The sequence below is a fragment of the Anas acuta genome, chromosome 3 (genome assembly GCF_963932015.1).
Source record: "Anas acuta chromosome 3, bAnaAcu1.1, whole genome shotgun sequence".
Taxonomy (NCBI): domain Eukaryota; kingdom Metazoa; phylum Chordata; class Aves; order Anseriformes; family Anatidae; genus Anas; species Anas acuta.
The window spans coordinates 52,256,811-52,279,985 of NC_088981.1; the positions used below are offsets into that span (position 1 = coordinate 52,256,811).

General features: G+C 34.8%; 1 protein-coding gene across 12 annotated transcripts in view; it reads right to left on the reverse strand.

Moving 5' to 3' along the window:
• SYNE1 (spectrin repeat containing nuclear envelope protein 1) overlaps positions 1-23,175 on the reverse strand; it is a 319,168-nt gene that overhangs the window by 149,622 nt on the left and 146,371 nt on the right. For all 12 annotated transcript variants that reach the window (XM_068677107.1, XM_068677098.1, XM_068677097.1 and 9 more), the window contains 16 exons: positions 20,776-20,912; positions 19,666-19,843; positions 17,375-17,557; positions 15,809-15,952; positions 15,319-15,474; positions 13,306-13,470; positions 12,844-13,016; positions 11,847-12,000; positions 11,571-11,714; positions 8,960-9,124; positions 7,138-7,455; positions 5,691-5,846; positions 4,672-4,842; positions 3,381-3,707; positions 1,920-2,072; positions 459-626 (listed from right to left, as the gene is read on the reverse strand). In XM_068677107.1, coding sequence (XP_068533208.1) covers positions 459-626; positions 1,920-2,072; positions 3,381-3,707; positions 4,672-4,842; positions 5,691-5,846; positions 7,138-7,455; positions 8,960-9,124; positions 11,571-11,714; positions 11,847-12,000; positions 12,844-13,016; positions 13,306-13,470; positions 15,319-15,474; positions 15,809-15,952; positions 17,375-17,557; positions 19,666-19,843; positions 20,776-20,912 — 2,892 coding nt within the window. The remainder of the gene's footprint in view (positions 1-458; positions 627-1,919; positions 2,073-3,380; positions 3,708-4,671; positions 4,843-5,690; positions 5,847-7,137; positions 7,456-8,959; positions 9,125-11,570; positions 11,715-11,846; positions 12,001-12,843; positions 13,017-13,305; positions 13,471-15,318; positions 15,475-15,808; positions 15,953-17,374; positions 17,558-19,665; positions 19,844-20,775; positions 20,913-23,175) is intronic.

A 23,175-nucleotide genomic window follows, 5' to 3' on the forward strand; every position in this document is an offset into this window, starting at 1 on the left:
AGTATCAGTAACTGAGGTAGTGAGTGCTTATGACTGATAACATCAGTAACAATACCTTGAATTAAATCAATAGATGAAATATGACACCTTAATACTTGAAAATTTATTATTATTTTTCCTTAAGTGTCAGAATCAAAAACACCTTAGGAGTAAAAAGACCCTAATCTGCCTTTTGTGGTCTATTTCTTGGAACTTCTCGTAAAGAGTCTGACATGAAATTCAGATCAGAGTACAACAAAGCTCTTGTGCAGATTCAATTTGATCCAAGATACAGTGCTACAACAAAGTAAATATGTTCATTGTGTTAATGACACTGGTGCTCATTTTCACTGTTAACAGTAGGAGGAATAAAACAGATGAATGAGAAATAACTAGAGCTTTGGAGTGAAGACACAGAAGCAGAGAAGAAAAATTCCAATTTACCCAATAAAGAAGGTTTACCAAAGTAACAAACCCACCTTATGGTTGGCTAGTTGCTGAGTGATTATCTCAAGATTGTTACTCTCCATGAGGTCAGGGCTAACCAGCCTGCTGGACATATGTAGTAACCATTTCTCTCCTTCTTGCAAATCACTATTGTAATCCTCATGTTCTTTTACTCTCACCTCTAAAGTGTCAACATATGCCTGCAGGTTCACAATGACCAAAATTAAAACATAAGAAGAATAAAAAAAAAACAAAACAAAAACAAAACAAAACACCAAGATCTTGAAAGCATAGTAAGAATCTTCCAAATATATATTCCTGTGAGTGAGTCCTGTCATTAGACTGTTAAACCAGATACCAACAGGGTTAGTTGTGTGAAAAAAATCTGTGGTACTGAGTGGCATTTTTATTTAGGGTGAAATAGTATACAGAGAAGGTTGAAGAAAACAGTGAAGATTCTGTTTCTTTGAGAAAATAAACATTGTTAACTTGACATTAAATTCATTTCAAAATAGCTATTACAGACACTGAGAGACTGCACATGACCTACCAAATGCTATGGTTAGGTATTTGCTGCCTTTATACGTACTTGTGACTGTAGCACACAAAACCATGAGTAAATACATTGAGATAATATTATTTTTCCCCCCTTTAAAAAAGCTTTTCATGTACTTTACTGAATTTAACCCATCCAAATTATGTCTACTACAACAGATATCAGTTTTGTGGTACAAACCAGGCTGTACAAATTTAAAAATCAGCTGTGAAAAAAATAATCTATTATTGGATGGATGGATTGGAAATTAAAAGGACTTTAATAAGATGGTTTAAGGACTTAATATGATGAATAATGATGGTAATGAATATATGATGACATATACACAACACGTATAATGATAATAAAATAATAAACTATTAATTACATTATTAATAAAAATAAATAATTAAAATATCGTTAAAATAAATTATTAAATTATTAATAAAATAATTTAAGTTAAATAATGATGAAAATAATAACATTCATAATGAATAATGATTAAGATGGTAAAAGGACTTTAACTTAATTTGTGGAGCTTTTCCTTGTTAGGGGTATAACCTATTAAAAGCTGTAGCCATAATCATACTTAAGGACGTATTTAGTATTGGGTGTTTCAAAGTATTACTATATGTAGATTCATGTAGACTCATGTAGATTCATGTAGACTCAATGAATCAATGAATCAATGTTAATTTATATTGTCCTTGCTGAATTAACTTGAATCCATCTTACGGTTCATTTTCTTCAGTGACCTCCATTCAGTAGTGAAACTAGATTAAATGAAGTTTGTGTGAGATGTAGCAGAAGCAAGAGACAAATAAAAGGTAAGGAAACCTAACTGGCTCTGTGTGCAGGGTGTAACATTATAGAAGTATGAAACAAATAGTCAACTTCTCAAAGAGGGGAAAAATATAGTAATTTGGAAGAACCTTAATTTTTCTTTCTGACTTTTTACCTTTGTTGCACTGCAGAGTTCCTGGTAACTGCTCTGAAGGTCTTGAATGTTGCTCTTTAGAGTCACATCATTCACCAGATCAAAAAGTGCTTCTCCCTTTTCAATCACTGATTTTATTGAAGGCTCGTGGGACAGAACGGTCTGCTGTATGGACTACAGTGCAAGCAAGAATAGCGAAATATTAATTGAGCACTGAAGATCTATTTCATTCGCTCACCTTTGATCTGAAGTATGGCCGTATATCATCCTTTCCAGATGAGAAGAACTTTGCCACTACTGTGGGACTATATTTTTCCAGCTATGCCCTGAGACAACAGCTTTGCAGGAACATAACAGCAATTGATCCTTTTGTGATTGCCTAGTAGCATGCCTAACAATTTGGAGCTGCTAAAGGAAAGTGAGTTAATATGTGTGAATGGTTAAATGCTAAGGATAAAATTTGCTCTGAGGAACAAATTCTGTAAATAGGTGGGCAATCATCACCAAATCCCTGCCCTTAGAGAGATAATATATAACAGATTAATGCTTAAGTCTTGAATATAAAGAGTACCAGTCTGAGCTCCTGTTGTCATTGTTGCGCTACTGGGTCAGACAGCATAGTACATGACAGTATCTATCACTTAACAGTGAGATACAAGCTCCTCAAACATGTAGCCAGCAAGCACACAGATCTTCTATATGTCTGAGTATTTAAGCTTGCAGGAGGATGGGGTTGATAAGTGGTTTGGAGAGAAAGCCTTGGTGCTGTGCAAGTACTGCTCAACAACAGCAAAAGCATTGGTATGCTGAAAACACTGTTTTAGCCATAAATGCTAAACACAGAGTTGTATGGGCTGCTATGAGGAGAGCTGTCTTCATTCCAGGCCCAGTGTACATCTTACAAAATGTATGGAAGCCTGGAGTATTTCATAAAAGCATCATTAAGATAGGCAACAGTTTTGATCTCAATTATTTTCTACTCACTTTTACAAGTGGAAAAAAAAAAATCATAAAAATGTTAATTAAAAACAGAGGAAGCCATAGCAGCTGACTGTCCTGGATGTCAGTTGAGCTGGGACATTCAGCTTTAACCAGAAAGATGATTAAGCAAATGTAGACAGGGGAAATGTCTGCAGAGAAGAGAGACCAATTATTTTCTGTCCTGGCTTAAATGGAAGTTAACTCTGTTGATGTCAAAGGAATTGCTCACATGTAAAAATAGAAATAGAATTTTGTTTCATAACAGGACATTTTCAAATGTAGAAGCCTTATTAAAACTTTCACTTTGCATATCTATGTGCCCACTCTGATTCATAGGTGTAGGCATTATGCATCTTTTCACTTTTTTGCTAATTTAGACACCCAGATCAGAGATATCTCATAAATCTATTGAGGGCACTTGAACAGACACTTGCATCAGATTTGTTGCAAGTCTATAGGTCAAAATTCATTCAATAGTGCAATGATATGATGAGTTTTTACCTTATATTTGGACAACTGGGCCTTCTTCTCATAGAGTTCACTCTTTGGCTCCACTGGAGCATGTAACATGGTTTGGTACTCTGTGAGCCACTGAGTCTGTGCCTTGTATTTGTCTGAGAACTCCTTTGCCAACTGAAGGCATTTTTCTGAAGTCATGTGTTCTTTCCTGATGGATCCAGCCAACTCTTCAAGCTGTTCCACATGATCACCAATTTCTTTTCTTAACTGGTCAACTTCATTTTCTTCCATGTACTTTATAGCTCGCTCCCCCTTCTCACGGGCAGATTTTAGTAAACTGTGGCCTATGTCCATATCACTCAGCAGCAGCTGTGAAAGAAATGTTGGTTAACAGAAAATGCATACAAGCTCTTGTCTCTTTCTTTTTGATTCAGTGTAGTTCTATTATTAGTGAGAGGATAACACTTTATTATTATTATTATTATTATTATTATTATTATTATTATTATTATTATTATTATTATTATTATTATTATTATTATTATTTCTTTTTTTATTATTATTATAAGGACACAAGGAATTGCTATGGAAATTAAATGGGCTTTTAATTTCAAAATTACCTGAGGTTAACTTGTGATAAACTAGAAAGAAGCAAAAAACAAACAAACAAACACAAAAGAACAACAACAACAAACGAATGCTTCTGCTCTGCACTGGGCTTATGAACATAAACACAGAAACTCAGGTCTATCAAGAGATGATTCATACTCAAATTCTGTAATGGATGAAAGTTTTCACTTAGTGCATTATGTTTAAGCTACAGGAAACATGAAAAACTCATTTGCAACTCAGATGAACCGTGAGTTTTACTACTGAATTATTTCAATGAAGTAAAACAGGAAACAATGCATACTGGTATAAATACGGGAATTATAATTAAGTATATAATATTATAACTTCTGGTATAAATACAGGAATGCATACAGGAAACAATGCATACTGGTATAAAATGTGGCAGGATGATGTGGGAGGGAAATTTATTCTAAGTTTTAACCTGAAACAAAATATGCCTTATGGCATAAAACATGCCTTATGTAAAGAGAGGATTATATTATTTACGACTATGCATAACCTCACCAACCAAACTGTGATGTAATATGTATATGACATGAGAACACAAACTTTTATATTTGGTGATCTTTATCCTGTTTACTTCTCTGGGCAGAGTGAAGTTAGAATTTTGAGCAGCTGTTAAGATACGTGTTAAAATATAGGCACTTCTTGGTGAACAGAAACTGAAGACAAAAAATAACTGTATTCAATAACACTGTACCTCTAGTTCCTGCACTTTTTTCTCCATTGCTGTTTTATCCAACACATCAGACTTGGTGATCACATTTCTGAAGTTCTTGTTAGTAGCTCCGTACCAATTTGTGTAAGCACTAAAAGCCAATTCTGATTCCTCCATACTGCGTATCTCTTCTTCCAGAAACTTTATTTGTTCCTTCAAACAGGTATGGAGGTTAGGGGAAGAAATGAGAAACACCTTAATGTTTATCATAGCTATTGGTTAGAGAGAGCAATAAATTGCCACTTATCAATAAAACCTGATATACTAAGATTAAATATATAGTTTTTGAGTCCTTTCATATCTAATGGATAATTCTTACTGGGGTCTTGTCAGAGTGTACATACCACAATCACTAATGTTAAAACTGAGTAAATGCTAGACATGGAAAAGGGACTTATATTTTGCAATTTGTATAGTGACTTGTGATTATGTCACTATGAAGCACTTTCTACCTAAAGTGACTTGAACACTGTACCTTATCCATTCATTTTTGCTCACATCTATCTATATTATATATATATATGGTAACCTGAAAACATTTCTCTAGTAGTAATTCAGCCTTCAAATCTGCTGAATTCTGAATTTCTCTCATGAAGCTGACAAGAAAGGTAGTAACAACATCTGATCAATACTGAATATTTTTGAAAGAGTTTCAACCTGATTATTGTTCTCTAACGCATTTAGACCAATGAAATCTATGTGTATTCATGGTTATTTACACGTATATAGTTATAAATGTGTGTATATATTTATATGTAGATAGTTATATAAACACAGATATGTATGTGAACATTGTATTATGGAATCTACAGTAATGAGTAAAATTTGATAAAATCTAATTAAGAAAGTCTATCTTACCTGTTTCTCAACTGACTATTTATAATTTTATAATGAATAGTTGGACCCAGGAGTTGGACTCAATGATCTTTGTGGGTCCCTTCCAACTTGGGATATTCTATGATTCTATGAATCTATAAATTAATTACTTAATCATTGCTTACCAAGACATGAAGAAGGAGAGTTTGATATCGAGATGTAAGCTGTGTAGCCTGGCTTCCCATTCTGCTTGTAGTGAGACTTTCCTCTAGTATTTGCTGAGCTAATATCCCAACTTCCTCCACATCATCTTTGTAGATTGTAATTTCTTCATGCCACTTCTATGACAAAAGACATTACCCAGATTGTATGACTAATTCAAACAACTTAAACACAACAGGAATTTAGTTGTAATGGTTAGGAAACCATTGAAAGGAAAACAAACACCTGGAGTTACAACAGGAAAATTAAACAGAATCTGATGACGGTTAACTGAATAAACATACAGGATGTTTTGCCCCCCACTACTCTGCCCTGGTGTAGCTCCATTTGGAGTAGGTCTGGGGCTCCCCAGCACAAGAAAGTTGTGGACCTGTTAGAGTGTGTGCAGAGGAGGGACACAAAGTTGATCTTGGCGTCAGAGGCTGGGACACCTCTCCTGTGAAGATCGGCCGAGAGAAATGGGGATGTTCATCCTGGAGAAGAGAAAGCTCCAGGCACACCTCACTGCAGCCCTTCAGTACTTAAAGAGGGCTTATAAAAAAGATGGAGAGTGACATTTTACATGGGCAAATAATGATAGGACAAAGGAGAATGGTTTTAAGCTAAAAGAGGGAAGGTTTAGTTCAAATGTTAGGAGGAAGTAAATTATTTGCTCAGAGAGTGGTGAAGCACTGGAACAGGTTGCCTAGAGAAGTTGTGGATGCCACATGCCACATCCCTGGAAGTGCCCAAGATCAGGTTGGATGGACAACTTGATCTATTGGGTAGACCCAAACCTCTTGGCAGTGGGGTTGGAACTAGATGATCTTTAAGTTCCCTTTCAACCAGAGCCATTCTGTGATTTATTTTATGTTTTTACAGTATTAAATGGACTGAATTTATTACAATAGACTTAATACTTTTTTAATGAATAATAATAGAATTGCAGGCTGGAAGTCCTACAATTTTTTTTTTTTTTCCTGTTGCCCAAATTCTAAAAGAGACCGTAAACCATAACCTTGGATTTTTATAAATGCGCTTCCTTTGTTTCTTCAGAACCATGTCTTCCACTTCTAGTGACTAAAGAAAACCACTGCATCAACACAGCAGAGACTTCACAACACGGCTTATGACATTTTATTTTGTTACTATATTAACTCTTTCCCACTCCAGAACCTCAGTAATGTCTTTTCATTCCACAGAGCACAGGAATTACAGATAATCCTTATCAGATTTCAGTATTGGTATAACCACTGTTTTATAAGTAGAACAGGGGAAATCTGGACCCAGAAGGCACAAAACTCTCTTGGATACATCATTCTGAGTGTCTACACTCAGATGATCTCAGTGATTCCTGACATTTTCATACTAGGCACTGATGTGGAAATCTCACATTCCTTATTTATGTAATTCCTTCACTATATTCTTTACCTTCATTTGTTGAAGCTGCATCTCCTTTGTTGCTCTGCTAGACTGCCTACCAGTCCTGACAGCAACTTTCTCCTCCAAATCCGTTAGCCAGTCATTAACTTTCTGAAATTTTTTCTCCATTAACCTCAGCCTGCTCACAGTGGCGTTTAGTTGGCTTCTTGCTTCAGAAAGCCTGTGCTGATAAACTTGCCAATCTTGCCGTACAGATTCCAGGGCTCTGTCTTCTATCTGGGGCATGCCCCAGGGAATCACCTCCTCTCTGGCATGAACAGCAGCATTCAGTAAGGCTTGTCCTTCTGCACACTGGACCTGCAGCTCCTGTGAAGGCAGAGTTATGGATACATATTCTACATTAGCAGTTGCTACACGTGACAAATGAAGGCCTGGTTCTACTTCAGAGAAAAGCAGTTATCTATCCATATCCTTTATCTATAGTTGAACACACGTTACACTATCTCTAATAAGACCTTGCTGACATGCTCACTTACAAAGCAAATCCACTATTATTATTATTGACAAGAGAGTAGTAGAAAAATATTGACAAAATTTATATTAAATTCCTTCCCCTCCTAGCCTTCTAATGGACTCTGAAACGGTAGCTGCCTGAGCTGTCATGGGAGCCTGCAACCCATTCAGCACAACCTTAAGCTCAAAATTTTCCAGCTGTAACAAACACACTGTAAGACTGATTCTAAAATTAAATTTGTTTAAAAGCAAGGAACAAGATGATGGTTCATTTTATTTATTTATTTTTAATTAAGACACCTAATTATTTCTATGTCTCTATTTATGTTAGATACATAATCCCAAAATAATTCGATACCTTCTTCTGGATATATGTGTGCTTTTTTTTTTTTTTTTTTTTTTTTTTTTTCTCTCCCATGTTTATTAGAACTTTATTAGAAAGTATGCAGGGAATCCATCAGATGAGGAAACCTAATCAGGAAATGATCTGACCAAAATACAGTTATATGTCTTCTTGGTTTGTATTTGAAATATATACTAAGATTTTCAAACTGGATTCAGATTTTCTAAACTCTTAATATTAAGGTTTATATACAGAGACATTGATTGCACAAAGATTTTCTCAGTGTTCTGTCCTCACAGGGAACAGTGGGATACTGGGAACAGTGACTAATTCTCTTGCCTCTTACTAGTGGCTGCAGGGAATTTCAGGTCTTAGTCTGCTCTGGTTTGGACCACAAACGCTTGCAGAAGTTTGCCAGGTTTTTCACCTGGCCAAAAGTAATAAATATTTCATTATATGGAAACTCAAGTGCAGCCCTTTTCCTAATTCAGCAACAAGCCTGAAAGTATCTTTAGTCCTTTTAAGATTATAACTGAGAGATTACTGCAGTGCTTTATGTTCACCCTTCATTATCACCTGGGGGATTCAGCGAGAATCTTCCCACCTCACCATGTGAGGCAGCCTGTATGACTGGAACAACTTAAAGGTAGGTAAGTAAGTATTGGACTGTAAGCAATAAAAGGTGAAAACTCAATGAAAAGAATACTTCTGATATTCTATGAAACACAGGGAAAATAGGTAGTTCCTTCACTATAGGCTAACATCTAAAATAAATTCAGTCCTTGCAAGAAACCTGCATTAGTATGGCAGAAGAATTCATTCAAGTCCTGATGCTTTTATCTGGAAATGAACATTAATGTTCCCACGAACTTCACTTTCAAGCAGTATATTACTTAGATATAACATGTTTCTGAGTCAAACAAAGATGTATTTTTTTGTCCAGCAGTTAATATTCTGTTATTTTACAAGTAGGATTTATTTATTATTTTAGTTAGGGTGTTACAAATACTGTACCTGTAAATCTCTGAGTGTTGCCTCCTGTTTCTGGACATCACCTTCAAGATGTAATAAACAGTCAAGTTTTTCCTGTTCCTTCTCCAGCCATATTTCAAATGTCTTCAGATGTCTTTGGTACTCCTGATGTAGGTTAAGCAATCCTTCGGCTTTTGTTACTGCTTCCTGTTTGTTAAAATGTTTATACATAAGTGTATCATTAAACCAAAAAAAAAACATAAATCCAGTACTGAGATCATAGTTTGTGTCCGATGCTAAGCTTTCCTAGAATTCAAGACTAATTGGATTCTGAGGATGGTTTGATTGATTATAAGGAAAGAGGGCTCAAATGTGGAGATGGAGATAATTATCCTTAACAATTATTCACTTAAGTTTGTGAATTCTGGGATTTGAAATTCTGATCAGTGTTTAATTTTAAATGAAACCTCAGTTTATAACAACAAAAGATCTGCTTATTTCTTATACCATTTTAAATTGTTTACTAAAGTTATTGATGAGACTATAAGCTTAGGATTTTTTCTTACATTATTATTATTATTATTATTATTATTATTATTATTATTATTATTATTATTATTATTATTATTATTATTATTATTATTATTATGCTAGTAGAATAATAGTCTCCTAAGAATATCTAATATCTTCAGGTTTGAAGACTATCCGAGTCCTTTGTGGGCAATTCCTATAGAACGCGCTAAGAATAAAACTGCAGGTTGTCCATGTACATGAGTGAGCAAACAATTTCACAACTCAGCACTAAAATATTACCATATCTGGAATACAGAAAGAAATGCATCCTGCATCAGCACAAGACTGATCTTTCCATTGGCAAGAAAATTGTACTACAAGTAATTCAGACCTTGGAGGAACTGAAGGGAGCAGGGAGGAAAATTCATATGAAGGTAACAGAGGCTGTGTTCCAGGGCAGCAGGCTACGCAAGAAGAAAAATGCTTTCACAAATACGTGTAAATCTATAGTCTGCTTTATCTATTCGTAACAGTTCAGGGCAATGGGAGAAAGAGTACAGCTGTCCGTTTTTAAATGTCCTGTCCTCACAGGGAACAGTGGGATACTGGGAACAGTGACTAATTCTCTTGCGTCTTACTAGTGGCTGCAGGGAATTTCAGGTCTTAGTCTGCTCTGGTTTGGATCACAAACACTTACAGAAGTTTGCCAGGTTTTTCACTTGGCCAAAGCATTATTAAATGGAGAAGATTTCAAGTAACAAACTCAAGGCATACATTTCATTAGTTACCAAACTGGTATTTTCCCCCGATTTTTTACTCTCCAGCTAGTGCCTTTGACCAACTTCCTAAGGGTTAAATGTGGTCTAGACACTTAACATCATCACTACAGCTGGGAGTGGGGAAGACCAGAAGTCATCTGGGGTATTAGGTGGAATGAGAAAGATGGGATGCTTATCATTACACATGTATTAGGAAAGACATAGAGCTCTTGCCCCTATGAACAACCGTTTCCCATTGTTCCCATACTGTTAATCAAGCTTTTTCCATACAATTAGTCAATACAGGCATTCTGTACAGCTTTCTGCAAGAGCAAAAGCTGCAGGAAAAGGTAAAGTTTAGAGAATTCCCCATGCTAACAGGAATAATAGGTATCCACTGATGTTTCCTGGGACTTCACTTATCTCTCTGGCAAGTTTGAGCTCATTCTGAGGAGGTCCAGGGAAGACAGTACAATGAATTCTTTGTGGTTGTGGAAGGGAGTATTGCAAAGCAGGTACTCACTTATGCATCAGAAAAAATGAATTTTGGCCCTTTGTACAGGAAAAAGACATCCTCGAGACATGTCATGGAGAAAAGTGATATATCTGATCATACATTTGGTATGGTTTAAACAGCACAGAAAAAAAATGGGTTAACTGGAGGTAACCACCTGGCAGGTAATGTGCAGGTAACCTACATGCACTATCAAGTCTTTCATTATTTCCTCTGTATCATACTTTATGCCCTGATCTTTTCAAGATCTACCATAGTAGCACTTTCCTGTAAACATAGGACTTACTAGAACAGAACAGAATATCCCAAGTTGCCCCAAGAATGGTCAAGTCCAAGTCCTGATGGGTCTTTCAACATTAGAGTCAATTTACTTGCTAATAAGGTTTGTGTTGAGCAGCAAGATTCTATAATTGTCAACCATTTTTGATTTACCTGCTCATATGGTTACATTTATTGCAAAACCTACATTTATGCAAACCACAGATATTCAGAGGTGCTTCCAAATTTTCAGTCACAATGAATAAAGTCATAGCTTCACTGAAGTCTGTTACACTTTTGGCATGGAATTCCTTGACCTATTCACTTGATTATTTTTTTATTTTATTTTTATTTCCAGATTCAGACCTTCAGAACCTTTTTGAAAATATCTAGAGCTCAGTGCTACAAAAAGATAGATTGATAAAGCACCTTGATAACTTTCTGTCACATACATTAAGTTACAGCTTCCCCCAGACTTTTAGTCTTCATTTAACTCTAATAAGAAAATAATAATAATTAAAACAAAACAAAACAAAACAAAAAAAAAAGAATTCCTCTGCTTCCTTGTGGACAACAAAATGTAGTGAGATTCTATAAAGAAAAACTGTACCCTCATCCTATCTTTGAGCAACTTGTACCGCTCCTGAAGGTCCTGGAGTTCAAGCTGAGTGACATAGTGCTCAGCCATTCCACTGCCTTTTAATTCAATTGTCTCCAATATGCTGCTGTGACTCAACACCTCTTCATTGAGTAGCTGCAAAACAGCAAGAGAATTTATGAATAATCTGCATTAAACAAACCACAGATTAATCTTGCAGTTACTCAGACTTTTATTGCTTGTAACGTGATATGCATTTGTTGTTAGTTTGTTGTAAAGCAAACGCACCTTTGCTTTGCTGAGGGCAGCATTTTTTTCCCTCAGTTCAGCATATTGTCTTTCAGAAGCATTCATGCTTGCTTCTACTTTATCCATCCAGCTGGTAAACTGGCAAACATCATCCTGATAACTTGTCCATTTGGAGAGAGCTCCTTCCAGTTGACTGCAATTTAAGAATTCACATTTGTTGTGATACTGGAGTTTCAGGTTCTCATGCTATTTGAATCACTCTAGACTATATCTGTAAGACTTGTATCACAAGCTAAACAAACAGCCATTAAAACCCTACAGGTTTTAACTAGGAGCATTGATTGTCCAATAAAGACAAATGAAGATTTCAAACTTGTAAGTTTAGAGGTCTGTTAAAATGATATAGTTAGCTGATGTGTGCAATTTTTAGTAAATAAAAGAACAGGAAGAATAAGATCCAGAATCAGAAATTTTCTGCTGCTGCATTCTAATATTTAATTGTTTGAATAATTTAAATAAAAATGATTCAACTATTTATGCTCCACCGTAGAAGGTTGCATTTTTTTTTTCTCCTGAATTTCTTTATTCTATCATTTTAAACATAACTATTTTGAGCATCTTTATTGGATATTGTAATTATGCTACCTCCTGTGAAAAGCTAACAAGTGGAAAAACAGACAGAACCTTTACAGAGCAGCCATTACTGTCCATGTTAAGATCTTATCATTTCTGAGAACGTTTCAAGGAATTGAGTGCAATTCAAAATAAAAGTTACAAAACAATTATGAACATGCAATCCATTTTTAAGAGTATACTGATAATAAGTGTTAATAAAGTTTAGTTCCTCACTGTCTCCTCCCCTTTTTCTATTTCAAACTAATAGGTCATTTAAGGCTTCTAGACCTGCAATGTTAGGCACATGCAGTCATTTTATATAAATTTGATTCCTGAATACATAACACACCGTGAACTAACTTTTCCAGAAATTCGACAGTCAAAAATTTGACTATCAAGCATCATTGTGCACCCTTTTTACCTCTTGCACTTGATACAAGCAGATAGAAGAGAAGCCCAGTTGTCCTTCAGGGTATTCAATTGCTGTTCAATCACTTGTACTCCCTCCAGGGAAGTATTTTGCAGAACAGATTCTCCTCTTGTCAGAACCATTTTCATTTGGATTTCTTTTTCTTGTTTCACTGTTAGCAGTCCCTAAAATGTGAGAAGATATTGTTCCATTTTTATCATTATTTGGGCATGAATATGCTAACTAGATTCACTGGAAAATTAGCTAATCAAATTTAGCAGCTTGTAGAAACAGTCAGAAGAGGGACAGTGGTTTTCATGGCTGGGCTTCAAAGGAACAGGTTGGAATTTGAAGCACTTGCCTCAGATTTTAAGCTACAGCCAAAATATGGACATCAAAGTATTATTTTTTGAGCACTGCCCTTTAATATGTTCTGGGCAGTGATATTAACAGACTATAGGTCTGTTTACATACCTCCAGCTTTAACATCCGGCTGTCCAGAACATTCTTGTCAGCGGTGGGATGACAGTAGGACTCCAGCATGTGAACTGCATCAGCCACCCAGTCTTGGAGGTCTTTGATACTGTGAGAGAACTGTTGATGCTCTGCTACGACCCTATCCATTCTGGAAACCTTCTCCTGCAATTCATACTGCAATTAGTATCAGTAGCTAGTCAAAGGATGTTAGAACAAATTTCATGAACTGTACACAGCAATTCTCTTCATACACTGATAATAGCAAGTACACTTAGTTGAACATGGAATGAATTTGGAACACATAAAGTCACTCTAGTTTTCCAATCATAATATAGTAATCAAAATTTCAGAAATGACCTCTTTTTTTTTCTAAATCTAAAGTTTTATCTCTTTGTTTCCCCTTATGCAAAGTAGATGAGTTTTTTTTTTATTATTATTTTCCATTCTTTATGAATTATCATATCTAACTAATTACATTTCAGTGTTTCATCTGAAGATAATTTGTGAAATCTGTCAATATACAAGACAAAGCGAAGTATATGAAGTTATGCCACCAGAGCAACACTATTTCATTGATATTGGAATATAGAACTTTTTTTTTTTCCCTCAGTAAATCCAACTGGTTCCCAGAACCAGAAGAACAGCTCCTACCCACTCTTCTGAAGAATCACTGACATTCACTCATATCAAAAATAAATACTCATTACAGTGCTACAAGGCCCAAGATTAACAGGAGTACTTAACATTGAGTGTGTTTCACATGGCAACAGAAAATTAGTCAAGCCATTGAAACAGGCTCAGGAAGATATAGTGATTTGTCTCAAACATTCATGGCAAACCAAAGAATTTCATGATTTCCTTCGTTGAGTGGACCATATGTATCCTCTTCCTCAGACCTCATCCTCTTATCCTGAAATCTTCTACAAGTTCTGTCCACATAAGCCAATGTTAGTAACTTATGCATCTTTTCCTTTTGAATTTTCAGTAAATAAAGCTCTAAAAGCTCTCTTTTAAAGCTCTAAATATTCTTTATAGTTTTACTTCCACAGGAAGTTATAAGGAAAAATAAATAACTAAATAAACAAACAAACAAACAAATAAATAAAAACACAATTACTCTAACAAATACTTTATGTGTTGGATTGCTAACCCATAACAAACTTCCAAAATCCTTAATTATTCTTATTACTGTAGTAAGTACAAGCCTAATTCAATACCAAGCCTCCATCATAACTGGCACTTTATGAAAAATGTCAGTCCTCATTCAAAGACCTTCTAATCTGCATAAACAACAAAGGTAGTAAAAGTATCAAATGGTGAAACACACCACTCAGTAAAACAAAGTTAGGTTAAACTGTCAGTTCCTAGCTTGATACTTCAGAGTTTGACCCATGTCTCTCACTGAACCTTCAAAAGCAGCCTCACAGGTAACACTTTTAAAATAATGTTAAAGAACAATCTATTGGTTTTAGACAAAAATACTTACAATGCAAATAGTTAGTTATCTTTATTGAATACAATGAAATAATAATATTGCCATGTAATGACTTGTCATTTTCTTAAAAAAACAAACAAACAAACAAAAAACAAACAAACAAAAAACCACTGAAACCCAGCTCCCCTAGATTTTGAAAAATATGTTTTTTGTATGTTTGTCTGTTTTCAGGTGCCACTCATCTAAAATGCCACTTATCTAAAATGTCTTGAATGTTTGAAAAAAAAATCAAAAATACAAGCACCTTGTCAGGACAAAACTGTTGATAATCAGGATTTTTTTTTTGTTAATTACTTTAAAATAAAATTTAAAAAAATAAATAATCACCATTCTATTTCATTGACAGCCCACAAAATTATACAGGTCCCTATTTCTCATTCTTTAAAGCTAGTGCAAGCTCAGACATACCACAGAGCAGATGAGCAAGACAGCTATAGTGTTTCACATTTCAATCTTTCTTTTTCTCCACAAACATCAAAGGAACAGCTTAAAAGCACATACACTGGGTGCATTACCTTTGTCAGATTGCTTAGAGTAAGGTATTGAGAAGACAACTGAGACACTCTGCGCATAAAGCTTTTGCTGACAGCTTGCTCCTCCCACAGCTGCTGAGCTTTCTCTTTAAGCCTGTTGAGCTGATGCTCGTGGCATCTTATTTCCTCAAGGACAGACTGTAAAGCACAAGCACGTTAATATTACGAGTGGGTGCAAGGAAGCAGACCAAGGAAGAGAGCAGCTTAAAGGCCCCATGAAATATAGAAATGACAAATGGCACGTGTACTGTGAAAGCACACCATACAGCTATAGCAATGAAGCAACATGTCGTAAGAAATTTGGAGATGTGAACTCTGATGGAACAGGACCATCAACAGAGACCCCTGAAACTAGTTCTCCTCTTATTTAGTGTTTAGGATGCCAGAGTGATCATGAGCTTGTAAAGCATCAATGAGACCAGCAGGATGGGAGTGAAAAAGCTGGTTCTGTCAAAAGGTTTTAAGAAGTCACCTGCAACTTTTGGTGTTCTCTCCTCTTGGAAGGAAGATCATGGAGCCTACTGCTACTTCCTTGTACCATCTTCTCAGTTGTGCTCAGCCACTCTGCTAGAGGCTCAGCAGTTGCTTCAAAGTCCTTCATCTGGATCTTTAAGTTCTGGGAACACATGTAATATACAAATTTATAAAGTCCCCCTGCAATGGGTTGTGTGTGTAATGTACAACCCACAGATTAAGTAGACACAAAGTACACACATATTATTGCAGCCAAACACTACCGCAGCTGTTCAAAATAAATATCACTGACTCTGCCCCTGCCCATACATAGACACCAAAAGAAAAGTCTGAGAGAGCTCTTCAAAAAACAAAACAAAGGCAACAATGCTGTATGTCTATACAGTTGAGAGAATGAAGCAAATTTTCTCTGTATTGAAAGCTTTACAAATTATATGAGCTTTGACTCAATATAAGTGTATCTCACATAGCAAAGAGAGTCTGAATCAAGGTTACTTTGGGATCTAAGTTACCTTGCATCTACCTGCAGTCGAATCTGCCTGCAGTCATTAAGAGCATCTTCCCCCCTTAAATGGGTTGACATTATTCTTAGAGCCTGTATGACTAAGCTCAACCCAGTCCTGATACTCACTTCTAATTATATTTTCTTTTAGTAGAAAGTTTTAAAAATGTATGTGTAAGATATGTGTAGGCATTCTTTCATCCTGCATAATTTTCTTAAAGGTTTATGCTGCATTATAAAAAAACAGCACCTGAAATAATTCTTATGTAATAGAAATCTGAACAGCACAGTTCCTATGCCCTAGTTACTATTTTATTTTCAGACTGATTTTGTTTTCTTTTTAGCTATAGCCTTATCACTTCTGCATCAGAAAGAAAGACTAGGCCTATGAGACTGAAAAATGCTGGGCACAAAAAGATTAACATCTATGGAAATCTCCCTTCCCATGGCTACCTTGATACAAAGTAAGTTAAGGTCTTGCTACTTGGGAATTTTCTTATAAAATAAATAATAATAATAAAAACCTTTTCTACATGATGTATTTAATCTATTTAAACACTATTATTATTTTTTTTTTATTTTTTTTTTCTCAGCAGGAAACTTTCTCAGGGAAAGTTAACATCTCAGCCAGACAGTACAGCTGGCCAGACAGTACTGGTTTGAAACAGGAAGGCATAAGAACTTTAATTCTCCTACACTATGCAAGGAATTCCAGCTAAGACCTTTTGACCTTAAAACCTATGACCTTAAAAGAGATTATGTTTTAAATATATTCACCTTATGTGCTGGTTGAATTGTGAGCTCTGAAAAGAGAACACCACTAGGGTTTATTTAGAAAGTTATTCAAAAATATTACATTTCACCAGTTTGCAGATCAAAACAACAAAGTTTACCTCTCTACTGGGTCTTCAATCATAAACACATACTGCTTCATCATACACACTTACAGCTATAGTGGGAAATCTAAACTGTAAAGTCCTCTATTAAGATGAATGTGTTTTGAAACAAAAAGCAAAAAGGAAATTTAGATCAAATATTTCTCCACTGTGACTTGCTCTGTACCTCCAGTGCAGATTCCTTTTGGTGGAGGGTGCTGATTAATTTTTTCCAATCTTCTTTAGCAGTAGCAGATTTGTCCCGGATAACTTTACCCTTCTCCTTTGGTAAAATAGAGCACAGCAGTTCTCCTTTGGATGCTAACTGGTTTAGTTTATGTTGCCCATTCTCACTTTCTGATAAGAATTCCTAAAAACAATAACAAAATAAGTTAATTGGTTGGATTCAGTAAAAACTCTTTTTGTTAATTTTGGGTCCAGTAAAGGTGAGTGGCAAGGTCACAGAAAACAGAGAATGGAGTTTATTGTTTCTGCATGTTATTTTTTTTTTAAAAATTCATATTTCAGTATATTCCATTTTAATATTATTCGCATTTATATGGGACATTCATATGAGGGACAATCATTTATATTACAGGGACAATAGCTACTTAATCCAGAAGTGCCATGAGTCTAAACAATGTATATACTACCTCTTGGTTTATCTGTATGTTCTGCACTTCATGAGACATTTAACAGGGCATTATGCTTCTTTAAATCTTCACAGTACAGAAAATGATAACACTTTGATTTCAGAAAACCAGTATCCTGGCACAGCATGACATGTAGCTGAAGCTACATTCAGGGGTAGGGTCCTGCTCTGAGGGAACACAGGAAAGAAGCCTTGCCCACTGGAGACAGCCAAACTGGACTTCCAATGCATGTGTAGGGGCAGGGGTTAACAATCAGACCCTGAGCAACATTTGAGCTCTGTGATTTATCCTCCACATCCTCAGGGTATCTTTCTTGACTCAAAGTATTTTTGTTCACAGTATTCTTTCACAATGTTGGTATGCAAAGACTATATAGAAATATAAGAGTAAATATTAGATACTGTAAGGAAATAACCAGATTTTTAAATTCCAATGTGTTGGGATAGTGTTCTTATAACTTGTAATTATTAAAATATTTTGTGAGCCTTTAGGACTCAAGTGAATTTAGCAGTTCTATATATCAATGAAGTTATTTTAAACTACTATTATGCTTACATGACACACAATTAGCTTAATATTCATAGTAATCAGGTTACATCCATGTTGTAAACAAACGGCTTGACTAAAAATTTACTAAAGTACTGATTATGTGTACAGTTGGAGCTATTATCAGAGAATGCAAAGGGTCTGTTAGCTCTGAAATACTTTGTCCAAGCTCTTGCTTTATTAAAATCAAATGTGTGATTGCCTTGTGACTTAATAATATCAAAGGTGCTAACAGACAGAATATTAACTTAAAAGAAAGAAAATACAATTGTAAGTTTATATAGGCTCCCATGACATGCCGCAAAGTATTAAAGCAGTTACTACATGTCAAAAAAGTTTATTTCATTTAAAGTTTCAGGGAGAAGGAGATCAAACTAAGGCCTTATGTTACGAATAGGCTGCAGTGATTTAAAAAAAAAAAAAAAAGTCTTACCAGTTTTGGAAATTGTTTTTGCTAAAACTCTTATTTAACTTCCAAGATGATTGGATTTTATTTTATTTTTATTTTTAACGCTTGTATTTACTCTTAAAACACTCTCATTTTGGATAGTAAAAATATTGTCACATTAGTAAAGTGGTGCTTACCCTTTTAAATAAACAAGGGAAAGTAAATTTACCAGAAACAGGGGGAAATGATTTTGGTCATGGTATTTTCTGATAGAAAAAATGATAGGAATTTCTTCTGTCATACGGTGTACCTGAAGGTTAAACAATCTCATTATGTACTTCTCATTTCTAAAATTGTAGGCATATTTTATTAAAAACCTGTTTCTTTTAGTTTAATAAAATAAATTTTTAACTGGCATTTATTTCCACAGTTTTGCTGTGTCTTGTTTTAGCTTTGTATGAAAATCATGTTTTTTAAATGCCTGCTTCACTGCATACATTTTTACCTTGTTCTTACACTATAAGGTCTCTACTTTCATAAATGAGTGAAAAACTTTATATGACTTTGAAATAATTCCAGGTTTTAAGTCCCAATTCTGATGCCCTGCCAATTTTACAGTGCTATCCTGCCTTCAAAACACACGTTTTTCCACATTGTAATATAAAAGAAAAATAAAAAAAAAGGAAAATTATGAGAGGCAATGACTATGTGTATAGTATAGTATGACAGCTAAATTAAATGATCTAGATTCAAAAAGAAAGAATAAATGTTTATTTCATTACAGTTAGTCACCTTTAGTGTTATCAATAACATTAACAAAAAAAAAAAAAAGAAAAAAGAAAAGACTGAATTTTATAGGAAAATGATTGAATGTCCAATTGCTAAAGTTACCTGTATTTTCTGTAGACTCGCTGAGACTTCACTGATATTCTGAGGTACATCAAAGCATTTGGCTGTGGTGATTTTTGCATTGACCAGCCATTGCTGGAAATCCCTGAAAGTTGTCCGAAATCTTTGCTGCAAGATCTGCTCTTTACTCTGACATCCTTTTGAAGCTTGAAGGCAAAGGCTGGGTTTACCACATCAGGGAAGCAGAAGGGAGAAAAGGAAGAGAAGGACTCTGTTAGGTGACAGTGCTATTACTTATTTCTCTGAATAAGATCTGGATTCCTTCTACCAACTGTAAGCACATAACTAAGCACCAGGAAATCCATTAGAAGCTTTCAATGCCTTAAAAGTGAAGTATGTAAATTGGGATATAGCTGTCACAGATATGACAGATAAGCTTTTACAGAATGATTCAGTACCCCTAAGAATGAACAGTTTCTTCAAGCCTTTTTCTCTCTAGGGACACAACACGAAACTACAGAAATTACAATATGAACTTCCACGGTTTAATTAAGTTCATAACATTAGAAGGGATCAACTTGGGTCGTCACACCCTTCGTCTGCAGTTACAGAAGCCAAAAGCTGCAAGAGACAAAAGAATCTTGCACCTGAAATGCAGGTGTCAATCATCTACAGTGGCCTCAGAGAAAGTAAGAGAACAAATAAACATTAGCCCCCTGTTTCAATGAACTGACAGGTAGGGCAGGGGTATAATGAAGGACAAAATTAAGAAAAAAAGTTTAGACAGCTGTTATAGCTTCCTCCTCTTTCAGGTAAATGACATATAGCTCTACCTCACAGTTTCTTATAAGGTTACTTCCTGTAATAGACCAGGTGTAGACATACAATGGCTTAAGCTCAATTTGTTTGCATAACTTGTGTCAGAAAAAACACAACTGTTTTTTAGAAATGCTAATTGAAACCAATATTGCTAAAATTTTGCAAAATGTTAAAATGCTAAAAATGTCATTGACACGGATATCAAAATAATGATTCTAATCATTGTCTATATCTATTCCAAATTCCAACATTCTAATTAATGTTTCCCTAAAAAAAATACTTGCATGCACACATATATGGGATTGATTAACTATAAACAAGATGAATATGTACCTGTTATACTCCTTAATCAACCCTGAGACTTTTGAAGAATAAGTACTCAAATCTCTGGAAAATCTACAGAGATCGTTTAACTGAGTCTTGATCTCATCTATCATATGTTCAGACTTCACCAGGGCATCCAACATTTCCTGTTAAAACAAAACAAATGAGCAATATTGGTAAGTAAATAATTAAAAAAAAAAAATACAATGAAAATTTATAAAATTTAATTTCAACTTCAATTTCAATACATTTTTGAAAGCATTTTAGCAATCAAGCACAGAGGCTTATTTGAAATTATGAGCTTCTACAGACTAAATTTCTGGACACCTCAACTTTTTTAATTCAAAACGTTCTCGTGGAAGAGTTTAAGATATGCCCCTTGATATTTATATATATTAAGGTGCATATGTATATTATAATACATAGTATTATAAACTAACTGTACCCATGAAATTATGTACAATTAGGGAATAGCAAACAATACCAGTGCATATGACTATAATTGTCCTTTTGGCTTGAGTTTAGTATGCCCAATAAAAACAAGCTGTATCAAAAAACAAACAACCCCCCAAACAAACAAACGAAACTTCTAATAGCTTCGATATTTTGACAGAGGCTTTCTTAATGTAAAAGCACAGCTGCTCACAGTCCTTTGAGGGTTACTGGCTGTCACTGCTGCACTGTTTTTGGAAACAGCTAAGTCAAGAAAAAAGTATTTATATTTACTTAGCAAACATCACTGGGATAGGTGTGATAACTACTCCAACAAAAACAGTTCTCATGTTGATGTACACAGTGTCTCCACTGCAGCACCCTGCCAACTACTCTAGCATGATTAGCAGTGTAGACTTGGCTCCTCACATCATTAGAAACTAAATTCTTCTGGCATTCCTCTTAAACTACCAGGGAGAAAAGACAATCTTCTAGATTGTTACATTCACCACAGCAAAGGTTCTACAGTGAAGTCATGCCAGAGGGTTTGGCATGCATAGGTTAGTTTGGCTACATCTAAGCCCTGATCTGGAAGAGATGTATGTATAAATATAAGAAACTGATCACATGAAATTGACAACAGAATAGAAAGGGGACAGGGGAAGTGGTACAAGGCCATTAAGTTTCTGAATATATGCAAAATGATAATTGAGAATATACATAGTAAATAGTTTGTGATTATCTATCAGCACACAATTGTATGTTCAGGAAATATACAAGTTATGTATGTGAAAATAGAGAAAAGGTTTTGAAAACACCACAATTTCAAAGATTAAAAACCAACCAACCAAAAAAAACTCACCAAATACATTTTCAAATACATCTCACTGCAATAAACTGATATGCACTTGTGTAAATTAAAACTGAAAACAAATATTAGCAAGGGTCTAGCAAGACAACAAACTTAGTAAGAACAGCAAATGATCAAAAGCCTGGGATTCAGATAATGTGTCTGCCGCCCATGAGGAACTTTGTGCTTGTTTTATATCTCTTTTATTGAAAAAATCTGTGGAGTTGCAAATTTTTTAAAAGATCTATAATGTATGTTTCTGAGAAAGCTAAAATAAGAATAAGGGATGCATGTTCTTTGTAGTACCTGAACTGCCAGGAAAAACAACAACAATCCATTTTGACATAATCACTCACATACCAGAAAATCTGTTCAACCATAATTAAAAGATACTTGAAATAGTCACGATGCTGATTTGTTTATAAACCACACAAAATAACATTTGAATTAAGTACTGAAGTAATAACAATGTTTAGGAAAAAAAAAAAAAAAAGGAAGAAAAAAAGTAAGCTGTTTTTCGTTTGTCTACTTCATTAAACTGCACACAAGACTTTTTTTTTGGAAGCATTGGGAATGACAGCAAACTGGCTATTACTTAAAACAAGATGTTTTTTTAACACTTAAAACAGAGATTACTTATGGCAGGAATCACTATAACGACATAATATATATGTATATTTTTTCTTTCTTTTCCAAAGAAACAGAGCCTAAGAGTATCATGGGTTAAAATCATCTGTTTTCAATGAAATCTATGAGTTTCAAATAACTTACCACAATAAATATTAAAAGATTTTTTTGATGTTATACAACCTTAGGCATAACCTCTTAACAAGCAGGAACATTTACTTGAAAACCAGATTACATTTAGCTATGGCCATACAGAGACACTGAATCACTAATAGCACTGTTTCAGTGACAGATTTAATTTTGAATCTGAGAATTACAAAAATAATTTGCTGAATACCAGGTGTAAGATCTGTTGCTATTATGTTGCACATATGAAAAGGGTATGGGATAACAGAGTGAGCTTGCTAATTCTGAGAATTAGGAAACGCATCTTTAATTTGTGGCCTTGGCTTGTGTGACAACAGAATTGGTATGTGACAATGGAAAGGGAATGCTTGCAG